The 18,632-nt window shown below is 43.1% G+C and overlaps 1 protein-coding gene across 4 annotated transcripts in view; it reads right to left on the reverse strand.

Annotated features, from left to right (window-relative positions):
• Window positions 1–8,588: 8,588 nt before the first annotated feature.
• LOC120977567 (phosphatidylinositol 3,4,5-trisphosphate 5-phosphatase 2B-like) overlaps window positions 8,589–18,632 on the reverse strand; it is a 120,516-nt gene continuing 110,472 nt past the window's right edge. For all 4 annotated transcript variants that reach the window (XM_040405564.1, XM_040405562.1, XM_040405566.1 and 1 more), the window contains 2 exons: window positions 14,493–14,571; window positions 8,589–9,010 (listed from right to left, as the gene is read on the reverse strand). In XM_040405564.1, coding sequence (XP_040261498.1) covers window positions 8,797–9,010; window positions 14,493–14,571 — 293 coding nt within the window. In that variant the 3' untranslated portion in view covers window positions 8,589–8,796. The remainder of the gene's footprint in view (window positions 9,011–14,492; window positions 14,572–18,632) is intronic.

Consider the following 18,632-nt stretch of genomic DNA (forward strand, 5'->3'; position numbering starts at 1 on the left):
TCGCCAATTTCCTGAATTACAGCAAGCAATTAGAAAATGCCTTCCTATACTTTATGACGATAAAATTCTCTTTGATTATCTCAAGAATGGATGTCGTATTGTATCTCGGAGGCCTAGAATTTTAGGCGACATTTTATCACCATCTTTTTTTCCCCGCACCCCCACAACATCTAGTGATATATGGCTCAAATTTGTTGGGTTCACTAAATTTGGGGGTCACCCCTGCAAGACCTGTGGATTTACCCGCAAAACTACGGAGTTTGATAACTCCTTACATACTGACACATTTTCTATTAAAGATTATATCAATTGTAATAGCTCAGGTGTTGTCTACATTATTAAGTGCACTACATGTGACCTGCTGTATGTGGGAAGTACTAGTCGCCAATTTGAAATAAGATTCAGAGAACATCTTAAATACATTTCAAATCCCCAGGCTGTTAACATATCTAACGTAGCCCAACACTTTATCAGATCTCATAATCAGAATATTGACGGTCTGTGCACTTACGGTATAGAAAAGGTCAAATCTCCGGTTAGAGGTGGTGACATTAAAAAGAAGATTCTACTACGGTAAAGGTACTGGATTTTTCGACTTCAAACTAGATTCCCACATGGTCTTAACCTTAAAAAGGAGATTATGCATTTTTATTAATTATTCTCTTCAAACATGAGTGTTTTTTGCTATATTGTTTGCCTGTGTCCGGTTTATTGTTGGAATTATGGGGGTTTATTTTAGTCTAACGTTGTCTACGTTTTCTCATTTACTCCCATTTTTCAGGTGCACTATTCCTTTTTACTTTCTCTCCCTCCCCCCCGCCCCCTTCTTTTTTTTTTCCTACTATAACGAGACGTGTGCACTGTGTTTATTATTCTTTATTACACAGTGCTTTTATACAATATTTGTCTGTATTTGACATGTTCTCCCCTTATTGACAATTGTGTTTTAGATATTCTAGTTTTCATATATTCATATATTTACACATGTTTGGGTGGGATTTTTATTGTGTGGAAAAAGGATTGTCCGGGCTTGTACTTTCTTGTTCCACGCCTCCAATCACCTGCGGTTTTCCTTCTCTCCCTCCCCCCCGCCCCTTTTCCCTTATTTTTTTTCAACAAGTTCGGCCAAGTTCCGGCCATTTACAGATCATGATTAAGAACCGTCTGGTTTTGTATACTGATTGTATCTACAATGGAATAAAGATGATGCAGCGTTTTAACATACTACGTGCTGGACATTTCTTCTGTTTCAAGTGTCTATACTGAGCCAGCCTTGGCTTGTCCGTGCACTGTGGATTATTGGTGAGCTGGACTTTTACTCTTTCTATTATGAATCCTGAAAGTCTATTTCTTACTCAGTGTCTAAATCACATCACTGACAGTCCACAGGTTCTTCCCTCACCATCTACGAGTGTAATAAACAGCTTGAATCAGCAAATACATCAAATCACATATGTATCTAATCCTATCATGTACGATACAGCCTGCTGTGCCTGATATACTGCCTTCTGAACTGTGTATCTAATGCCATCTTGTACTATACTGTCTGGTGTGGTGTGTATCTAATCCTATGCTGTATGATAATGCCTGTTGACCTGTGTATCTAATCCTATGCTGTATGATACTGCCTACAGAAGTGTGTATACAGATCCTCGTGCACACAACTGTATCTGTTTTGCGGTCTGCGAGTTGCAGATCCTCTAAATCAGGGATGGCCAACTTGAGGCTCTCCAGCTGTTGCAAAACTACAACTCCCAGCATGCTGAGACTGCCTACAGCTATCAGCCTACAGCAGGGTATGGTGGGAGTTGTAGTTTTACAACAGCTGGAGACAGAGTTTCTGAAGAAGTGGTGAATGGGGTGTATATTTGTCCAAGGTTCCTCACTTTATGGTTTTATTAAAAGCAACCAGTGTATGTGAATGACAGAGATGTGCAGTTATCTCTGTATTAGAGTTTGTTGGTGTGGGGAGAGATGGGTGGGCCTCCAATCCATCCAGACTGTCCAGATCTTCGTCTGTCCATATTAATTAGTCCATAGGTGTGCTGGCCTTATTTAAAGTAAGAAGCCCAGTCAAACCGGTGCCCGGTATTAGGCCGGAGATGACAACCCCGCTGCCTAATCCCTTAGACTACCCGTTAGGGCAGCCCTCGGTAGGCAGGGTGTATGGTGGTTCTCACCACACTATGATGCAGTGCCTCCACCCAAATCTTGCTTGGAGCTCTATAGGATAGCAGGAGGGTCTTCCTCTTCTGCCAGAGGCCAACTTGGGAAACCCCTGCTCAGTACACATTCACCCCAGGAAGGAGTTAACTGATCAACAGATTTATTAGGGAAACCGTGAACAATGGTGAAGAACATAAAGATAATGCAATAAAAGGAACAAAGCACAAATTCCAATTCTGTCTAAGGAAAACCCCGGGTGAAGGGGGTGGGCTATCTGTAACATGGGACTTCTAGGCAGGCCTCCTCTTCATCACATAATAGGCGCCGGGGCAGACAGGATAGGGCGTCAACATTGATGTTGGTGGATCCTGGACAGTACATCAAGCAGAAATCATACACCACTAGAGAGGAAAGGCACCTGTGTCCCATAGCCTCCAGCTTGACAATGGTTCTTATGTAGGTCAGAAGATTGTTGTCGGTATGGACTTCAAAATGCACCCCATAGAGGTAGTGTTTTGTCCTCGACTCCATTGCCATCAAAGCTTCTGAATGCTGCAGCCTCCTTCCCGGGAACCAGCTGGTTTAAAATACCAGTCTTTGATAAATGACCCCCACTGTTCGATGATTCTGGGCTTTGTGACAGATTACCCTATATGTTACCCTAATAATAGAATCTCCATCAACAATACTGAAAATACAAAAATAGAAACAAACACAATGCAACAGCACTCTGAAAGCATTTACTGAATAGATTGTAATTTTTAGTAATGCTATATTCACTGCATGAATAAATATGGGGTAATTAGCCCACCACAGCAAGGTGATCTCTTTTAGATGTGACCCTACTCTAAAATAACCTCTCTGCTTGTGCCAACAGGCTTCAAAATAATTCAGGGAAAGTTAGCTCCAGCTACAGTGGATATAAAAAGTCTACACACCCCTGTAAAAATGTCAGGTATCTGTGAGGTAAAAAAAAATGAGACAAAGATAAATAATTTCAGAACTTTTTCCACCTTTTAATGTGACCTATAAACTGTACAACCCAATTGAAAAACAAACTGAAATCATTTAGGTAGAGGGAAGAAAGAATATAAAAATAAAATAATATGGTTGCATAAGTGTGCACACCCTTAAACTCATACTTTGTTGAAGCACCTTTTGATTTTATTACAGCACTCAGCCTTTTTGGGTATGAGTCTATCAGCATGGCACATTTTGACTTGGCAAGATTTGCCCACTCTTTGCAAAAACACTCCAAATCTGTCAGATTGCGAGGGCATCTCCCGTGCACAGCCCTCTTCCGTTCACCCCACAGATTTTCAATCGGATTTAGGTCTGGGCTCTGGCTGGGCCATTCCAAAACTTTAATCTTCTTCTGGTGAAGCCATTCCTTTGTTGATTTGGATGTATGCTTTGGGTCATTGTCATGCTGAAAGATGAAGTTCCTCTTCATGTTCAGCGTTCTAGCAGAAGCCTGAAGGTTTTGTACCAATATTGACTGGTATTTGGAACTTGGAACTGTTCATAATTCCACACAGCCAGTACTTGCCAGATATTCCTGCAGCTCCTTTAATGTTGCTGTAGGCCTCTTGGTAGCCTCCCAGACCAGTTTTCTTCTCGTCTTTTCATACATTTTGGAGGGACGTCCAGTTCTTGGTAATGTCACTGTTGTGCCATATTTTCTCCACTTGATGATGACTGTCTTCACTGTGTTCCATGGTATATCTAATGCCTTGGAAATTCTTTTGTACCCTTCTCCTGACTGATACCTTTTAACAATGAGATCCCTCTGATGCTTTGGAAGCTCTCTGTGGACCATGGCTTTTGCTGTGGGATGCGACGAAAATTTCAGGAAAGACCAACTAGAGCAGCTGAACTTTATTTGGGGTTTATCAGAGGCACTTTAAATGATGGCAGGTGTATGCTGACTCCTATTTAACATGATTTTGAATGTGATTGCTCAATTTTGAACACAACTACATCCCCAATTATAAGTTGTACACTTATGCAACCACATTATTTTAGCTTTTTTGTTTTCTTCCCTCCACCTAAAAGATTTCAGTTTGTTTTTCAATTGAGTGGTACAGTTTATAGGTCACATTAAAGGTGAAAAAAGTTCTGGAATTATTTATCTTTGTCTAATTTTTTTTTACCTCACAGATACCTGACATTTTTACAGGGGTGTGTAGACTTTTTATATCCACTGTAGCTGGAGCTAACTTTCCCTGAATTATTTTGAAGCCTGTTGGCACAAGCAGAGAGGTTATTTTAGAGTAGGGTCACATCTAAAAGAGAAACCTGACATTTTAACAGGGGTGTGTAGACTTTTTATATCCACTGTATATACTGCTCTAATTAAAAACAGTCCATGGAAAAGATGGGTTTGTTAGGGGTGCACGACCAACATGGAGGCAGTCACACCTCCAAATGCATACTGCAAAGACAATACACAAAGTTAGTCAGCACAGCCTGTAAAATGAAGTAACTGTGCAGGTGCATGTGTCCATGTCTGAAAATACAACAGTAAAACCAGACACAATGCATGCATATTGAATTCTATAGATTGTACACTTTATTGGTACTGTATTTGCTCTATTTACTAGTCACCTGTGCATTTAATTAATTTTATAGGGTGTGCTGACTTGGGACATGCACATGACCGTGATCAGCCCAGGAAACATGGTCTGTGTGTCAGTCTCATCTCCTGGACCAACTGCTGCTCCCCTGACCCTAACTGACTGTATCATAGTAATTTATAATTCAGTCAGTTTATATTTGATTGCAGGACTACTGCAGAGTACTTACATGATGATGTGAGTACACAGCAATAGCCCCGTAATTGGTTAGAGACTGTATCATCAATTACTATAATACAGTCAATTCGGGTCAGGGATTCCTGGGCCGATCACTATTGTGTGCATAAGCCCTAAGTTTGAGTTCTGCTTTTGCAGTATGCATTTGGAGATGTAGTAACTCCATTTTGGTTGTGCACTCCTAACAAACCCATCTTTCCCCCCGGCTGCCTTTAATTATTGCTGTATACCTGTATATTTGGATCCAGGGTCGGATGGGGATTGAAATTCATCCCTGGCATTTTAAGACAGACACACATGCTGTGTGGTGAATGTGAAATATGTTTGTGCACTTTCCCCCTGGACCAGTGCTAATGGCATAATTGGATAGACATTACATTCAGCACTACCAAACATACAGGAGTGTACATCACTACATACATATTTCATCCAGTCATCTTCTCCAATCAGCCACCATGACTTTTTTCAGCCATGTGTGATCTCTCTTTTCCACAGAAACATCTTAGATTCCACAGTTTTCCATTATCCTTCCCCTACTGGTGCCCCAACAGTGTTATGCTGCTACCATCCCCAATACTCTGTCCACTCTGCCCACTCCCCAGTGTCCCCAAATACTATACAGAAGAAATAACATTCCCCCCATGAGAGGCATAACTGGGATGGTTCCCATAGCAAACTTTTGAACTGCATAACTATAGGAAATGTGATTTAAAAAAAATACTCACCTGTTAAATCCCCTACAGCTGCTGAAACAACACTAACCTTCTATGTTCTTTCTTGCAGGCAGTTTCCTCATTTGGCAGATTGTGTTATACATGGCCTCAAATACTAGGGCAATCATGGAGGGGGTCAGAAGCACAACTAAGACTGTAGCTGAGAACCAGCTGCAGAAATCTGGTCAAAGAGGACAGCACAGACCAGACACTACAGACAGCTTGTGACTTGCTGTTTCATGCTGTGCGTTCTACCTCTTCTCTGTGACCCAACAGTTCCAGGCAGGATAAAGAGGATTGTGGAGGTTGCATTGCATACAATGTAAGTACTGTTGCTCATGTTCCGTTGTTTTGTACTAATTGTGTGCCAGGCTGGCCCCACCGACACTGTGGGCCCCATGGCAGCCGCTACAGCCACTATAGTGGTAGTAATTTGAGGACTGTTGACACAAGAAGAGGAATCATTATAGAGTAGAGTGTCATCTAAAAGAGCTCCCCTAGCCGTGGTGGATGGGCACAAATGATTTTTATTGACTATAGAATTTATAGTCCGTAGTCAGTATTTCCAGAGTGCTGTTGCATTGTGTTTGGTTTTACCACCAGCACGTGTCTTCCCTGCCCTCCACTCCTTGTCCCATTCTTACTGAAACAGACATTCTCTTGACTGTCAGAGGAAGTATCTTGCTGCAGCAGTGCTATCCCTGAACATCCATCTCAGAGAGTGTCTGCTCAGTAAACAGCAGACACCTTTCCAGATTATCAGTGGATCTCAGTGTTGGTCATTTAGATCAAAGCTCCTGGCTTCACAGCAATATGCACCCTAAAACGGCTGCTCCTCGACGGCATACATTACAAGATGTACACTGAACCACATTGTTAATCATGGAACACAGATTTAGCAATGGAGAATGCACAAAAACGTTCTTGAATCTAAAGTCACTTAATCTCAACTCACACACTTAAAGATGACCAGTCACCACAAAATGCAATCTGCCAGTTAAAACCAAATTGTAACACATATCAATTTTATCTAATCTGATTTTATTTTCTAATTACAGATTTTTTTAAATCTATTACTGAACATGATTATGGGGGTGGCCATCTTACCTGAGCTGTTCTTAACAGCATCGACAAAGCATTAAAGAAATCGCTTTACGGCAGCTACATGGGCCATAGACACAATGGTCAGGAGGGGACCTCATTGACTTCTATGGGAGAGTTTTGTAGGCCTGCTCTGTGCCCTGTGCAGAGGACATTGTGCAAGAAAAGAATAGATAAGCTCTGACAATCACCTATTGTGAATGGTGGATTCAGTCTTATCTATACACAAAGGTGATATCTCCTTATCATGAAAGGCATAATATATAACTGCAGTAAAGGGATTTTTACAGACCAAGAAGTTGCGCCTATTATTAGGCTTAGTGGCCAGTGCAAAAAAAAATATTGACATGGAAAATTAAAAATAACATCACCAAAAATTCTTTACAAATTTTAACCCACCTCTTAACATCATTCTCTAGTGACTTTTGACAACTGGACGTTACTGTGCATGAGAGCCAGAACGGAGCAGTGAGGAGAAAACCAGAACGGAGGAGAGGAATTAATAGCTGCTTTATTCCTAATTATCGTGAGGAGCCACTTCCTATTTATCATTTCTATACCCATAATTAGGAAAGTATTTCCCAGTAAATGTTAACTGTTCTGGTATTAGTGATAAGTAAAACATGTGAAATTTGTAAATTACATTCTCAGATTTGTTGTTATTAATTTATCTCAGAAAAGACAAAAAATAGACTGGATACAATGGTAAGATGATACAAATAATATGGGTCAGTCAATGTTTAGACACTCACAGAAATCACTGGTCAGTTTTGTGTAACAGGGCCATAGAAATTAAGATATTCATAGCCACAGAAATCTCCTTGTGTATGAGTGCTGTAATTAAAAGGGTTTTCTGAGATTTTAATACTGATCGGTGGGGGTCCAACACCCGGGATCCCCAACACTTTGAGGATGCACTGGCGCTCAGGTGAGCACAGCAGCCTTCACTCAGCTCACCGAGCACAGCGCCGTACATTATTTAGCGACTATGCTTGGTATCACAGCTCAGCCCCATTCACTTTAATTGGGGCTGAGCTTTGCCTAGGCCAGGGTTTCTCAACTCCGGTCCTCGGGACCCACCTACCAGTTAGGATTTGAGAATATCCCACAGAATGAATACCTGTGGTAAGTCCTGATGCATGGACACTAATTATATCACCTGACCAATACTAAGGAAATCCTAAAAGCCAGACTCCCTGAGAAACCCTGGCCTAGGCCATTTGAGATATGAACGTGTCGCTACTAGCCTAGGAAAAGCTTAGCTACTGAAAACGCTGCTGCCTTCTCAAACAGCTGATCGGCGGGGGTCCCGGGTGTCAGACCCCCACCAATCAGATACTGATGACCTATCTAGAGGATAGATCATCAGTATTAAAATATCAGAAAACCTCTTTAAAGGGAGCCTGTCTTTTGTTCTGACATTGACCAGCAGCAAAAATGCAGTTTTATTCATATGCACATGAGGGCTCTCAAGTGCCCAGGGGCGGTGTTTGGGCTGTAAGTGCCCAGGCCTCTCTGCCTTTTTCTCAGATAAAACCTCCCCAGCCTCTTGCTTGGCCCACCATGTAAGCCCCTTGTGTCATCCAATGTGCTAGCCGAAATCCTGTGAGTGTGCAGTTCACCGCCGGGCCTGGGCATGCCCACTGTGATGACCATTGTGAGCTGCGGCATCGCTCCATGCAGTGCGCATGCACCGGCGGAATCTCGGCCAGTACACTAGACTAGATGACGCAGGGGGCTTACAGGGCGGGCCAAGCAACAGGCTGGGGAGGAGTTATCTGAGAAGAAGGCAGAGCGGCCTGGGCACTTACAGCCTGAACGTCGCTGGACATTTGCAAGCCCTCAAGTGCATATGAATAAAACAGCATTTTTGCTGCTGGTCAATGTCTGAACAAAGGTACCATTTGACTCATGTACATTTATGCTACAGCGCTATGTAAGCAGTGTATACAGTGAAATTGTGGTGACAGACTCCCTTTAAGCATAACTTTCACGTCTATCTTTCATCTGAAGGTGGGTCTCTTAGTTCGAGGTGATGCATCTGACCACTCTAAGCCATCCCTAAATAATTTTTGCCCATGTTCTGGTGTTTTTTCTCCACTCAATAGCGCAGATCGAGGCCTTGGAGATGTTGGAGTGGAAGAGCAACTTGAGCTCTCAAACAGAAAATATTCAGCATTACTGTAACTTTCACAGCAAATACTTGCAGGACGTTGTCTGTAAAGAAGAAGACATTTTACTACCACTCCAGTCGTTTATATAAAATATTAACACATATACATATAGGCTGAAGACAAAACAACACTTGATGAACATCCAACCAGTTATGTTTTTCAGTCAAGCTAGCAACCATTTTCATGCTGTGTTTGTATAACGGTCAAACATCCCATCTGCCACCCATTTGCGTCTGTCCAAGCTAATATTCGAAAATTATGAAGTTGAAAGTATGCAATAGATCAGTAGGTAGACCTTTAACCAAGAGAAGTTTATTCAAAATACGTGAAAGATAAATCAGCCAATGGCAGTGTACAACCTTGCTGCACATACACAGGGGTCCCAGAGATTGCCATAAAGGGCACTATTGGTACTTGCCTATCCCTGCTGTGATACATGTCACTCCTTTCTGACATGCAAGATACATGTGATCAACAACCAGACACAGACAAACGTGTCTGTAACTACCCAGTTGGGGTTGCATAGAATGAAATTGCAGCATGTGATACCCATTTGTGTACCCATGATATGGAGACAATAAATCAATGACAGAACCAGATTTATTAAAGGACTGAGGGATAGAAATGTCAACTATGGACCACCACTCTGGTTCTCCTGGCCAGGATCTGGCATCTTCAGCCTATTCAGCTGACAGCTACTTCTCCCAAATCTCCCATACAGTGTTTATGGCCAAGTGTGTATATGTTTTCAATGAGAAGAGAGAAGAAAGCCGTTGCCAGACTCCAGACAGTGACTGATATCCCAGAAGACCGAAAGGATCAGCTCCTCATACACATTATCTGCTGGTCCCACCAAAAATGGCAGATTTGACTGACCATAGTCTATTGTATGTCTGTAGGTTCTGTTCATAACTATGTATCACCCAAGAACAATCTATTTGTAAGATCTGTCTTTTGGTGAAGTCCATTGCATTTATTTGTTGGTGGCTATTAGTGATTCTCATACTACAAACCCGTTCATTTAACACCAGCCCCATACATGTACAGCGCCATACATGTACAGCCAGTGCCATACATGTACAGCCAGTGGCGGACACAGACAAAAGGGCCCCTTGTGCAAAGAATGTACCTGCCCCCCCCTTCCCCCAAACCACACATACAAATATAAACATATACAGTGCTGCCCATAATTATTCATACCCCTGGCAAATTTTAACTTAAAGTTACTTTTATCCAATCAGCAAGTAATTTTTTGACAGGAAAGGACATAGTTGTCTCCCAAAAGATAATAAGACGATGTCAAAGAGGCATTATTGTTGGAAAAAAACATTTCTCAGCTTTTATTTACATTTGAGCAAAAAGTGTGCAGTCCAAAATTATTTATATCCTTCTCAATAATCAATAGAAAAGCATTTATTGGCTATTACAGCAATCAAACGCTTCCTATAATTGCAGACCAGATTTTTGCATGTCTCCACAGGTATTTTTGCCCATTCATCTTTAGCAATGAGCTCCAAATCTTTCAGGTTGAAGGGTCTTCTTGCCATCACCCTGATCTTTAGCTCCCTCCACAGATTCTCAATTGGATTCAAGTCTGGACTCTGGCTGGGCCACTCCAAAACGTTACTGTTGTTGTCTGCTAACCATTTCTTCACCACTTCTGCTGTGTGTTTTGGGTCATTGTCATGCTGAAATGTCCACTGGTGCCCAAGGCCAAGTTTCTCTGCAGACTGTCTGATGTTGTCATTGTATTGCTCTTTTTTCATGGTGCCGTTTACTGTGATTAGGTTCCCTGGTCCATTGGCTGAAAAACACCCCCAAACACCATGTTTGACAGTGGGGATGGTGTTCTTTGGGTTCAAGGCTTCTCCTTTTTTACGCCAAATGAAGGAAACATCATTGTGACCAAACAATTCAATTTTTGTTTCATCTGACCATAACACAGAAGACCAGAAGTCTTCTTCTTTGTCCAGATGAGCTTTTGCAAAGGCCAAGCTAGCTTTTGTGTGCCTTAGCTGGAGAAGTGGAACCCAGCAGTGTGCAGTGTCCGTTGGATTGTCTGCCTTGAGACATTGCCACCAGCAGAGCCCAGATTCACCAGGATGGCCTTGGTGGTGATCCTTGGATTCTTTTTCACCTCTCTAACTATCCTCCAGGCCAGCACAGGTGTCACTTTTGGCTTCCGACCACGTCCTCTGAGATTTTCCACAGTGTGGAACATCTTGTATTTTTTGCTCAAATGTAAATAAAAGCTGAGAAATGTTTTTTGTTCCACAATAATGCCTCTTGTACATCGTCTTATTATCTTTTGGGAGACACCTATGTCATTTCCCGTCAAAAAATTACTTGCTGGTTGAATAAAAGTAACTTTAAGTGAAAATTTGCCAGGGGTATGAATAATTATGGGCAGCACTGTACATGCAAATAGTGACCCATATTAACAAGATGTTTTTATGTGTACAATATGTATATATTTTTTTCATACTAGATCACTCTTCTAACTCCACCTAAAGCATACCTATATGCACCCAGTCCCCTTAATGCCCCCACATAGTAATTATTCCCTCTTTGTACCAGCATATAGTAGTTATGCCCTCACTGTGCCTCCTTCACAGTAGCTATGTGCAGAGATGCCCCCTTCACAGCATTTATGCCAAGATATGTGCCTCCTTCACAGCTGTTATGCCTAGATATGTGCCCTCTTCACAGTATCTATGCGCAGATATATGACCCTTCACAGCAGCTATGTCCAGATATGTGTCCCCTTCACAGTAGCTATACCAGATATGTGCCTCTTCACAGTAGCTATGCCCAGATATGTGCCCCCCCCCCCCCCCGTCACAGTAGCTATGCCCAGATATGTTTCCTCTCTACAGTAGCTATGCCCAGATATGTGCCCCCTTCACAGTAGTTATGCCCTGATATGTGCCTCTTCACAGTAGTTATGTCCAGATATGTTTCCTCTCTACAGTAGCTATGCCCAGATATGTGCCTCTTCACAGTAGTTATTCCCTGATATGTGCCCCCTTCACAGTAGTTATGCCCTGATATGTGCTTCTTCACAGTAGTTATGTCCAGGTATGTGCCTCTTCACAGTAGTTATGTCCAGATATGTTTCCTCTCTACAGTAGCTATGCCCAGATATGTGCCTCTTCACAGTAGTTATTCCCTGATATGTGCCTCTTCACAGTAGTTATGTCCAGATATGTGCCTCTTCACAGTAGTTGTGCCCATATATGTTTCCTCTCTACAGTAGCTATGCCCAGATATGTTCCTCTTCACAGTAGTTATGCCCTGATATGTGCCTCTTCACAGTAGTTATATCCATATATGTGCCCCCTACACAGTAGCTAAGCTCAGATATTTGCTGCCTCACAGTAGTTATGTCCATATATGTGCCCCCTTCACAGTAGCTATGCCCAGATATGTGCCCCCTTCACAGTAGTTATGCCTAGATATGTGTCCCTTTCACAGTAGCTATGCCCAGATATGTGCCCCTTGACAGGAAGTAAAAAAAATATACTCACCTAGTTCCTCAGCCACCGGCGCTCCACAGCAGTAGCACTCTGTAGTGTTACACATTGATCTGCTGGTCTGTGTAGGAGCACAGCAGATTCCCAGCCTCACCGCTCCTCCTCCTACACAGACCAGCAGTGTGATACTACATTGTGCTGCTGATGTGGAGCCAGGGCAGTATTTAGATTTTATGCTGCCCTACGCACTTCAGTGGAGGGAGGAAGCTGGCCCTAAAGTCCATATTTTTTAGATAGCTGACGGTATAATCCTCCCTAGGCCTTCAGCTATCCCTTAGGACTCCCTCATACGCTTGCACAATTAAAGGGCTGACCTGTTACATGTGCACTTGGCAGCTAAAGGCATCTGTGTTGGTCCCATGTTCATATGTGCCCTCATTGCTGAAAAGAATTATGTTTTATTATATACAAACGAGGGCATTACCATTACACCTATAGGATCCGCTCTCTCTGTAACTGCCATGCCCTCTGCACAGTTTTGATGACATTGTCACTGCCAGGCCCTATCAAAGTAGACAGCAAGCGGCAGTTGCAGAGAAACCAGAGCCTCTAGGTGTAACGGCAACACCACCGTTGCTCCTAGTGACTCATTTGCATATATATATTTTTTTGAATTCTCAGCAATGTGGGCACATATGGACATGGGACCAACACAAATGCCCTCAGGCGGAAGCCCCATAAGGCACTTTTATAGAGCCCTCAGTAGTAGTAATGCCCCCCACCACTGCCCACAGTATTTATAATGTTCCCTGCAGTGCCCCCTGTAATTATAATGCCCCCTGCCATACCCCCTGGAGTTATAATCTTTTCTGTAGTGCCCCCATAAAGTATAATGCCTGTCCTCTCCATACTGTTTTCTATACGATACAGTCCCATGTAAATAACATCACTCCTCTCCCTCCAGTCTTATTTACATGGGACTGCATGGTATAAAACACCAGTCCTCTCGCACCAATCTTCTATATGATACAGTCCCATGTAAATAACCTCTCTTCCTTACAGTCTTTTATAACAGGGGTAGGCAAACTCCAGTACTGCAGCTGTTGTAAAACTACAACTCCCAGCATGCATACTTGCTCTGCTCTTCTGAGAAATATCATAGACATGAATGGAGTATGCTGGGAATTGTAGTTTCAGAACAGCTGGAGTGCTAAAGATTGCTGACCACTGTTCTATAACATACAGTCCCATGTAAGTAGCTTCACTTCTCTACATTCAGTCTTCTATATCATGCAGTTGCATGTAAATAACACCAGTCCTCTCCCTCCAGTCCTATGTAAATAACATCTCTTCCTTAGAGTCTTCTATAACATACAGTCCCATGTGAATAACATAACTCCTTACCCTCCAGTCTTCTATAATATCAAGTCCCATGTAACTAACACCCCTCCCCTCCCTTCAGCCCCAGTTTAATAACATATTTTGCTCCCACTAAGAAGGGAGGAGGTTTGATAGGGGAGAACCACATCTCCCAGCATTTCTCTGCTGAATGGAGCAAAGTACAGAGATATTCTTAATAAAAACCTGATCTAGAGCACTCTGGACCTAGGAGTGCCTTAGGGACAACTCTGTAAATGTCCTTGTGTGGCCCAGCCAGAGCCCTGACTTTAACCCAATCGAACATGAAAATGGCTGTACACCGACAGTGTCCATACAACCCGAAAGAACTTCAGAGGATCTGCAGAGAAGAATGGCAGAAAATCCTCAAATCCAGGTGTGTAAACCTTGTGGCATCACACCCAAGACAACGGAAGGCTGTGATCACTACAAAAGATGCTTCAACCCTGAATATAGGGTCTGAATACTTAGCAGTTTTTCACTTTCAATAAATTTGCAGATTTCAAGCATTCTGTTTCTAGCACAAGACCACAACATAACAAAATGTGAAAACAAATGAAAGGGTCTGAAGATTTTCCAAATAGATTGCACAGTCATCAAGGATACTGCAGTCACCAGCTTATCACCTAGAATAAGACATGTATGTTACGTTACCTGGTAGGACGCTTTGATAATCGTGAATGGCCACAGAGAGTATCAGCAGCACATTTGGGCATGACAACTGTGGAGTCACCTAAATTGTAGAGATGAAAAGGGCAGGAATGGAAGAACTTGTATACTAATATGTGACAAGTGGAAAAAAGGTGTACATCGTGTAAGAAGATATTTTTATCTTATTGGAAGTAGACATCGCATCAGATTCTAAGGATCTCATGCTGAATACCTTGTCCATATGCTCTATAAAGCAGCACTGGCAGAATGGGGCTATCCATGCATTACATGGACTTGGACAGTTCTTTAGTTGAACAGCCATCATGTAATGGTACATTTCATCTTCAGCAGGCACTGTGCAGACAATGGCCCTGATTTATTATGCCTTTACTCCAGAATTCTGGCTTCTAAAAGTCCCAAAATTAGGCTTTTGCGACTTTTGGGGTTTGCTTGCGCAAACATTTAGCAACTTTTTGAATTTTTACACCACCCATTCCAGTTTTATAATATGGGTAAAAAAGTGGGAGTGGTTAGCTATGTTAATGAGTTTTACTGAAGGTTAATCACTAATGTGACATAAAGTACTCCAACACAGACTCAAGCAAAATTGACATCAAATATTCCCCTCATGATAAAGTCCCCCAATGTTTCTTTCAGCAATAAGAGCAGGTCATCAGGGATCAGAGAGACTGGACCCATGGCACAAGAAGTTCATTATATGATGGTGAACAGTAACACCACAGGAAGTGGTACCCCAGCAGTCAAGAAACAGTGGCACTTTAGCTACAAACATCCATGAGATGCCTAAGGTTGACCATGCACATAAATTAGCTGCAGGTTGCGCACTCGTTCAACTGACAGCTATTGGTCTCCATTCCCTCATACACATGCTGTCACGGCAAGTGGGGATAAGAGGAACACCAAGTAAACAAACAACAACACGTAAACACACTAGGCCCCAAAGCTAGGGAGGAGGGAATGGTAACTTCCTAACAATCCCTGAGCCTCTCCCTGACTGCTGACAGTATGAGCAAGTCCTGATGGTGAACAAACTCATACGCTGGAACCTAAGCCCTGCTGACACTGTTCCAAACCCTAACTGAGGGAGAGGGGAATGAGACAGCCGGTACCTTCCACCGTGAAGGGACCATCGTCTCCCTGAGACCTAGAAGCAACACACGCACAAAGGAGAAAGCAGGAGGACTTAGCTTGAGACGAGCGGGAAGTAGAGGATTCCCAAACTGCCAGTATAGAACTCCAGAAGGAAAATATCAACCGCAAAGTCAGCAGTAAGAGGCAGACTTAAATAGAACCTCTTAAACAGCTAACGAGCAGAACCTGTGGAGAGGTGATATCCTGCCCACAACAACAAACAGAAAGGAAACACAGAAATACCTGTCAGATAGACTCACGTGCTGCAAGTCTATCCGATCTTCTCAGATCTCTCACAGGGCAGGCAGTGACAAATGCGTGCTTGTCTTGGCTGAGCAAGCATGTGTTATCAGTAGGAGGAGGGGAGAAGCCACGGACAGACTCCTCTGGCAAGGATCAAAAGTTGAAATCCCATTTGGGTAAACTTTTTTTTCCCCTGATACCTGCCTCTGGGGTGCAAAGTGAACAGCAAAAAATGAGGCCAAGAACTGCCAGGAAAATCTGTTAAAGTAACAAGTTTATTGAATGGTAAACATGTTTCAGAGCAGAAATTGCACCTTTGTCAAGCCATACGATGAAGATTCAAGTTCTGCATCGAAATGTTTTGAGCATTCGAATACAAATGATACTTTCACATACAGTATATCCTGCTTTTCATCGCAACTTTTGGCCCCTTTTTTTATTTTTCACCTTGCATAGTGTAAACAACAATTGACGGCATATTTTCCTTCATCGGTCCATGTAAGGCTACTTTCACATTAGCGTTCCATGGATCTGCAAAAACGCTTCCATTACAATAATACAACCGCATGCATCTGTGATGAACGGATCCGGTTCTATTATGTCTTCTATAGCCATGACAGATCCATCATGAACACCATTGAAAGTCAATGGGGGACGGATTAATTTTCTATTGTGTCAGAGAAAATGGCTTTGCTTGCTCTGCACCACATCGCGGACAGAAAAACGCTGCAGGCAGCGTTTTGGTGTCCGCCTCCACGGCGGAATGGTGACTGAATGGAGGCAAACTGATGCATTCTGAGCAGAACATTTTCCATTCAGAAGGCATTAGGGCAAAACTGATCCGTTTTGGACCGCTTCTGAGAGCCCATGACGGATCTCAGAAACGGAAAGCCAAAACGCTAGTGTGAAAGTAGCCTAACTGCAGCCAGGATCTTTTCACTAGATGACCTACCCAGACGTGCCTGTTTGCACAACTCACTAAGGTAAGCAGTACTTGTACCTGATTCCTGCACTATTCTTGTGAGGCTAAACTGCGCTATGTGCTGCCGCCTCTTTTTGTTTCTCACACAAGGATCTGTGATCTAGTGTCAGGAGGCCCCCATGCAAAATAGATAGTCGGCTGCTCCCACTTAAATTGGTGGGTTCAGCCAACAAACATCTAATGTGCGTGGCCAAAACATGTGGGTGGCATAGTCCTGGAAAAAAGTCACCAGCTCACCTCCAGTCAATGAGCAGTCCAAGCAATACTACTGATTGGAGGACAACCATTGATTGACAGGACTCTTCACTAGAAGTGCCACCTGCAAAGTCTGTTTAGACCACTATTCTGTCTTACAGATGCCCATATCTAAAGCGCCACTGTATAAAGAAGAATTGTCTGCAGGTCGGTGTAATATTGTTTTGTGCACTTCAATGGAGGCAGTTTACATTCTAGTTATTGCAAGCTCTATTCATTATCACTTCCCATTGGGGGGATGTTACCTTAAGTCTTTACTTTCCTCTTATTAATTATAACTTTCAAATGTTACATATTGGTCTCATAAGTCCTCACCACTACTATCTCGTTTGGTATGCCAAAGATGAACCACTCTTAATATTAAAAAAATGACAAATCTTGGTGGCAGATGTATCCATACCATAGTACACTGCTCAAAAAAATAAAGGGAACACAAAAATAACACATCCTAGATCTGAATTAATTAAATATTCTTCTGAAATACTTTGTTCTTTACATAGTTGAATGTGCTGACAACAAAATCACACAAAAATTAAAAATGGAAATCAAATTTTTCAACCCATGGAGGTCTGGATTTGGAGTCACACTCAAAATTAAAGTGGAAAAACACACTACAGGCTGATCCAACTTTCATGTAATGTCCTTAAAACAAGTCAAAATGAGGCTCAGTAGTGTGTGTGGCCTCCACGTAACTGTATGACCTCCCTACAACGCCTGTGCATGCTCCTGATGAGGTGGCGGACGGTCTCCTGAGGGATCTCCTCCCAGACCTGGACTAAAGCATCTGCCAACTCCTGGACAGTCTGTGGTGCAACGTGACGTTGGTGGATAGAGCGAGACATGATGTCCCAGATGTGCTCAATTGGATTCGGGTCTGAGGAACGGGCGGGCCAGTCCATAGCATCAATGCCTTCGTCTTGCAGGAACTGCTGACACACTCCAGCCACATGAGGTCTAGCATTGTCTTGCATTAGGAGGAACCCAGGGCCAACCGCACCAGCATATGGTCTCACTAGGGGTCTGAGGATCTCATCTCGGTACCTAATGGCAGTCAGGCTACCTCTGGCGAGCACATGGAGGGCTGTGCGGCCCTCCAAAGAAATGCCACCCCACACCATTACTGACCCAATGCCAAACCGGTCATGCTGGAGGATGTTGCAGGCAGCAGAACGTTCTCCACGGGGTCTCCAGACTCTGTCACGTCTGTCACATGTGCTCAGTGTGAACCTGCTTTCATCTGTGAAGAGCACAGGGCGCTAGTGGCGAATTTGCCAATCTTGGTGTTCTCTGGCAAATGCCAAACGTCCTGCACGGTGTAGGGCTGTAAGCACAACCCCCACCTGTGGACGTTGGGCCCTCATATCACCCTCATGGAGTCTGTTTCTGACCGTTTGAGCAGACACATGCACATTTGTGGCCTGCTGGAGGTCATTTTGCAGGGCTCTGGCAGTGCTCCTCCTGTTCCTCCTTGCACAAAGGCGGAGGTAGCGGTCCTGCTGCTGGGTTGTTGC

The sequence above is a fragment of the Bufo bufo genome, chromosome 8, assembly GCF_905171765.1.
Source record: "Bufo bufo chromosome 8, aBufBuf1.1, whole genome shotgun sequence".
NCBI lineage: Eukaryota > Metazoa > Chordata > Amphibia > Anura > Bufonidae > Bufo > Bufo bufo.